Raw genomic sequence first — 6629 nt, 5'->3', positions numbered from 1 at the left:
TATTATCTGCAAGTGTGGGTGTTCTTGTGCATATGCCCTCTCTTCTCATCAGCTGGATGCTTCACTCTCCACTCTCTAGTCTCTGTGGCTATGTCACTGACTCTGGGCCCAAGATTCCCCATGTCTTGCCAAACTGCTGGCCAACCAGGTCTTCACCCGGGTTCACAGAAGTCTATTGAATGTTGTAGGGCTTAGCTCACCGCTTCATTGATGTTTTTCCCTTACTTCCCCTTATCGGTGTCGAGTGTGGTCACCAATCACAGCGTGTATTCCCCACGATTACAGTTTTGATGGTATAAATTGAAAACCACAAAATTCTTCAGGGAAGAATTAGATGGAAACACTGTTGTCAAAAGTGTGTGGTTCTAGATGGAGGCTATGTTGGGAATCAGTTGCTTCACATTTTGATGCTTTTGTTTAATAAAGGGTTCTATGATTTTGTAGCACTTCTTTTTGACTTACCCTCAGCAACAAAATGGCACCAACCATGCATCCATCCCATAGCACACGTTACTCATATTGGGTCAATAATTCACTGCAGTGGCCACACAGAACTCAGACAGTATAGATAGTTACAGGGTTTTCTAGGGACGTTAACAGGTTACAATGCAGGATCAGAAAATGCTCAGAGCACAGTTCTTCTAGTTAGGACAGCCTCTCCTTACTGTGCCCACAGGCAGGCCTCTCTTTGTCCAACCAGTGTTACCGAGTTCTTGTAGGACTGCTGATAAATGCCTATCCCACTCTCAATGTCAGTCTGCAGAGTCAACAAATCTAACTCCCCAACGGAGTGACGGGAGGCACCCCACTCTACAAGCAAGACTGCCACCTAAACACACTCAGCTTTTACTTGTTCAATGGCTGGGAACACCACTCTGTCCTGTGCTCTAGCTCTACTGCCACTGCCCCTCTGCCACTTCTCTGGTGTCAGTGTAAAGAAACAAAAATCCTCACCACTGGACCAATAAACAACATCATGATAAATGGAGAAAAGATTGGATTTGTCCAAGACTTCATTTCGCTTGGATCGACAACCAACACTCATGAAAGCAGCAGTCAAGAAATCAAATGATGTATTGCATTAGACAGATTTACTGCACATTTGACAACTAAAGTGTGCCTGACCCAAGCCATAGTAGCATCATATACATGTGAAAGTTGGACTATAAATAAGGAAGAATTGGTAGAAGAATTGGTGCATATGAGTTGAAGAATATATAAAATATTCATGGAATGCCAGGAGAACAAGCAAATTTGTGTTGGAAGAAGTACAACCAGAATGTTTCTTAGATGGTCAGACTTCATCTCTTACACTTCAGATATTATCAGGAGGGACCAGTTCCTGGAGAAGGACATCATGCTTGGAAAAGTGGAGGGTCATTGAAAAAAAGAGGGAGACCCCCCAAACGAGATGGATTGGCACAGTGGCAACAGCAATGGGCATAAGCATAACACTGATGGTGAGAATGACGCAGGACCGGGCAGTGTTTTGTTCTGTTGTGCGTAAGTTCAGTATGAGTCAGAACCAACTTGATGGGACCTAACAGCAACCTAACAAATACTTTCAAGTGGTTAAAATAACAATGAACTCTGCTGATATCCACAGCTGAATCATGTTATCTTGTCAGTATCATCTTCTACCTTCTCTTACCCAGATCTATTAGGAAAAGAGTCCTTTAATGGGAGTATTACAGACTAAGGCTAGGAGAGATATAGTAAACAGTCCACTGTGCCACACCCTCGTATGACACCTGCGAGGTTTGTTATGGATCTATTTTAGCAAATATTTTGAAGTTTAAAAATTCTCAAATCTTAAAGAAAGGACCCAAATTAAAGTCTAAATATATTATTTTGGCTCATTCAAGACTGTGCTTAACTTCATAAAACAAACTCAAAAGCAGTATGAGTCTATGTTAGGATCTTAAGACTATTCTATATAGAGTTTGTGTGAGTAACATCAAGAGAATCAAATTGTTAAGAATGGTTTAAATTTTTCGTGGTATTGAATTCTGCCACCTGGCTTTGTATTCTGCATAATATGTGGGTCTTCACTCCCGCATGGATTTTGAGATTTCATTTTAAGCTAAGAATTTAACTAAATCAGAGTTGTCAGATTTTGAACAAATCACTTCCTTTCTTGAGCTTTCATTTTTCTCATTTGTAAAAGTATTGTGATTACGTGAGGGTGAGGATTAATTATGGTTAGTGTGTAAAAGTATTTTTAAAACTTGAATAAAATACTATGTACTATATTCACATGTATCTTATACAGTCAGTCCCCGGATTATGAGTTCTGTTGCTAAGTCTGTCTTTAAGTCGAATTTGCATGTAAGTTAAATTTGTGTGTAAGTCAGAACAGTTAGGTACAGTACATACCTAATGTCAGTCAAATGTTTGTCTTACATGTAGTGTACCTTTCTAAGCATAAAAACATTAAAGAAAACATTTCCAGATACACTTACATATCTTTAACATAATAATACAGTAATAATAATATATGCTGTGGGTTAATGTGCTGGATAGCAAAGTTGGTTTTAACTGAAAGATCAGGGGTTTAAGGTCACCAGCTTGCTCCTTGGAAACCCTATACAGTGTCACTATGAGTCAGAACTGATTCTATGGCACTTAAGAACAGTAACAATAAGATACTTTGAATTTTTAATGTAATAGGCTTTAAAGGGGTTGGTTCATAATTTGGGGTTGTATGTTAAGTCGTAACCCAGGAACTGCCTATATAAATGTACACTTTTAAATATGTATAATACACATATGTGGGAATGCATTGGATCCATATGATAAGTACTGGACTATGAGCCACAAGGTCCGCAGTTTGAGGCCTCCAGTAACTCCGCAGGAGAAAAATGAGGCTTTCTGTTCCCCTTGAAGATTTAAAGCCTTGGAAAGCTTATACAGGGTTGCTAAGAATACTTACCCAGGGTTGGAAACTACTCGACAGCACTTAACAGCAACAACAATACACATATGTGAAGGAACAATAAAGTGTAATGATGTATCAAAAGGTATCACATATGCTTGATGAAACATTGTAAATTAATAAGGGAAAAATTAATTGTAAAAATAATGAAACAGATAATTTCCTTGGATTCATTCATTTCCTCCAAATAGCTCCCTGGCTGACTTCATTGACGAATATGAAATCCCTTATACTTCTCAGAAGAATTTCTTAAAACGTTGTGATCTGGAAAAAAACTACAAGTGATTTTAAACTTACAATGAAATGTCACAGTTATTATTACTTTAGATATTCTCTGAAAATGCTTATATGAATATTATTAAGAATTATCTACAAATGGTGTCTAGGCAGCTTGGAGAGAGAAAGGTGTATGAGCTAGGAAATACAGGGATATGATGCTAAGTTATAAAGCAACACTCTTTTGTTTTTGTTTTTGACAGTTAAGTGTGTATAAATGATGACATCTAAGCATTGTTTATTGATCTTTCTATTTTGTTTGGTAAATTCTGTCTAGTTCCCCAAAGGCATTGGCGTCAGCAGAATAGCAAGCGTAGTTTTTCAGAGCCCAAACTTTTCTTTTTGCACCTTGAAGTCACCATCCCTTTGTAGGGGTGGGGTAGTTAACCTATGCCAAGTCTTCATGGAAGCACCGGTGCTAAATGATGTTTGATGCGGTACTAGTACTCTCTTACCTCTACACTATTCATTAACAGTGTGGAAATTACTAATGTACTCACAATTTAACTTGCCTTTCCCCCCCCCACCCCATGTTATTAATTTCATTCTGATTTAGGCATGTACATTGTGTGTGTGTTTCCTCTTCAACCGTGAATGAACTCATTTTCTTTTGAAAGTGTCCTTTTGAATTCAAAATAAGAAATTAGGGAAGAAAAGCAAGTGAGAAGCCCATGTCTCATTTAATGGGAAGCGATCACCCTCCTCCTCCTTAAGAGTCCTAGTAGCAGATTTTCATCTGTTTGCAAAGCAATGGTATCAATGGAACAGAAGCAGGATCTTGAAATGTCTTCTCCTTGGTTAAATGCAGGGAACACCAATACAAGGCAGCAAGCTTCGACTTCCAGGATATTTGTCTGGGAAAGGCTTCCACTCTGGGGATGACAGTGGCTTGATCACAACTGCAGCTTCCAAAGTTCGAATGCAGTTTGCTGGTGAGTGTGGTACATGTCTTTTGTTAGTGGCTTTTGCAATTTGATCATTTAAAGACGAAAGTCCCTTTTCTTCCTAACTAGTGAAAGCATTCCTAACTGTCAGTGTTGTGTTTTTGAAATGACATGTAGTCCTAGTCCTCCAATAAAGGCAGGGATAAATGAGTCATGGGAGCAAGCAGCTAGAAAATCCTTTTGGGAAAGTACCAAAGAAAGATGAGAGAGTCAATGAAAGGAACAACAAAAATACAACAGTCCTCTATCCCTACAAGCTGGTTGGTCTTGGCTCTTCTACCTGCCAGGAGGTTGCACAGGGCTTTATTTTGAGTAGTTGGAAAAACCCAGTCTTACTGTGACCTACACCAGTTTTTCTCAAATTTCCTTACAGAATAGTGAACCTAAGCTCTGGGAATCTCAGCTCAGCAAGCATAAAACTTCTATAAAGTTTCAAGTCTTAGCTTTTTCCATTCTGGCTTTCTTTGAGTAACTTGTTATTGGATAAAACTTACCCTCAGAGTTAGATCTACATTTGTATTATACCCATTCCTAGGTGCACTTGGCTAACCTTTGAAAAGCCTAATCTTAAATGACAAGTCTAATCCTTATTATCTGTTTGCAGTGAAAGGAACCCTACCTTAAGTGGGTTTACCTTTTCTTTGTAAATCTAGCTTTTTATATATTATATCTACTGAGTGAGGCTACCTACAGTTATGGAATGGGGAGAGGACAGATTGGGAAAGGTGTTTTATGTGGTCCCCAGGTAGGGTACGAATGCCAGTATTTTCTAGGTATCTAGAAAAATGATTGAGATAAAAGGTTGGCATAAGGTTTCAAGAATCAGTTACAGATATACCTAGTAGTAATAAGGGTGACTCATTTCCACCCTCTTTCCTCAGATTCCAAGAAGACCCCCAGTCGACCAGGAAGCCGAGCCGGAAGCCGAGCCGGAAGCAAAGCTGGTAGCAGGGCCAGCAGCCGCCGAGGCAGTGATGCATCAGACTTTGACATTTCAGAAATCCAATCCGTGTGCTCAGACATGGAGACTGTCCCCCAGACACACAGACCTATGCCCCGAGCAGGTTCTCGGCCATCCACAGCCAAACCTTCCAAAATTCCCACTCCCCAGAGAAAATCACCTGCCAGCAAATTGGACAAGTCCTCAAAAAGATAGTGCAATTGGTTCCACCAAGGCCCTTCCTTGAGCATTTATTATTTAAGTTTGAAAGGTGTAAAATATGATGTAGAAATTATTGTGAAATATTCTAAGAGGTGAGCTTAAAATACTGCAGATGGCCTTATTTGTGTATTTGTCTTTTTATTTTATCTGTATAATTTTCTTTTGTAAGATATTCTGAGGTTAAAGTCACATCATATGTGAGGGGGAAGAAAGGTAACACGAACTAACATTTCTGCACTGTAACGTGTGGAGCATACACTAAAATCAGTTATTGTACGTACAGGTAAGTCTACATCCTCTCTGTCAACCACATCACTACATGGGTAACTAAACTGAAGGATACCTCATGACATTTTCTTATTTTTGTGCAGACTCTGAAAAGCCAAAACACATTCACAAGGATCTATTTTGAGATGATTTAAATGTATACTGAAAGATGGAGGGCAAAAAGACGAACACATCACACACAGTTCTTTAAACAGTTTCTGACTGCGAACTCACAGGAAGTTAATGTTAAGACTTGCGAGTACTATGATGTTCAAGTACCTTGCAGCATTTCTGTGCCATTGCTTTAAATAAGACCAGAGGCATCCTGAATATTAGACCTATTATACTGTAAGAATCTAATTATCAAGTGCATTCATATAAATGTGAGGTTTTCTTTTGCTTGAGTGGACAGTGGCACCTGTATCATTGAACACATTTTGTATCAAAGCAAGTTTGCTTGCAGAGAGCTATGAAATAAAACATGTCCTTAACTACATTGCTATGGAATTAATTTTTTTCCCCAGGGAAAAATCAGTGTATTTTTTTATGAGCAATATCAATTTGGAGTGACCAAAAGATACTTAAAAATTGGGTTTATTTTGATTTCTCATCTGAAATAATCATGTTCTGGTGTTATATCTATATTTAATAAATATATATACATTTTAATTTATTATGTATACTCATATAATACAGAAAGATATTAGTATGCATTTAATAAAACATATTCACTTGAACATATGGATACCTGATTATTTAAAGTTAACTTTTGCTGTTGATTGTTTGTTTTCAGTAAAAGGTTATATGCTTGCTCGATTTTTGCTAATAATATGATAGGCTGAATTTGGAGAGCATAAATACCAGGGAGTGATGATACATAATGGAACCTTGGTTGCCAACCAAAGTTGCTAACCAAAAATCAGGGGTTCGAACCCTCCAGCTACTCCACTGTAAAATTTTAAAAGCCTTGGAAAGCCTTTGTGACAGTTCTGTTCTGTCCAAGAAAGGTAGCTCTGACTCAGGATGGACACAACACAGGGGGATT

General features: G+C 38.4%; 1 protein-coding gene across 4 annotated transcripts in view; it reads left to right on the top strand.

The window, feature by feature from the left end:
- DST (dystonin) overlaps positions 1-6329 on the top strand; it is a 626281-nt gene extending 619952 nt beyond the window's left edge. For all 4 annotated transcript variants that reach the window (XM_006835734.1, XM_006835735.1, XM_006835736.1 and 1 more), the window contains 2 exons: positions 4020-4143; positions 5037-6329. In XM_006835734.1, coding sequence (XP_006835797.1) covers positions 4020-4143; positions 5037-5311 — 399 coding nt within the window. In that variant the 3' untranslated portion in view covers positions 5312-6329. The remainder of the gene's footprint in view (positions 1-4019; positions 4144-5036) is intronic.
- Positions 6330-6629: the final 300 nt, after the last annotated feature.

Source organism: Chrysochloris asiatica, unplaced genomic scaffold, assembly GCF_000296735.1.
Source record: "Chrysochloris asiatica unplaced genomic scaffold, ChrAsi1.0 scaffold00019, whole genome shotgun sequence".
Lineage (NCBI taxonomy): Eukaryota > Metazoa > Chordata > Mammalia > Afrosoricida > Chrysochloridae > Chrysochloris > Chrysochloris asiatica.
The sequence above is the reverse complement of the archived record's forward strand: the minus strand, read 5'-3'. Positions and strand labels throughout refer to the sequence as shown.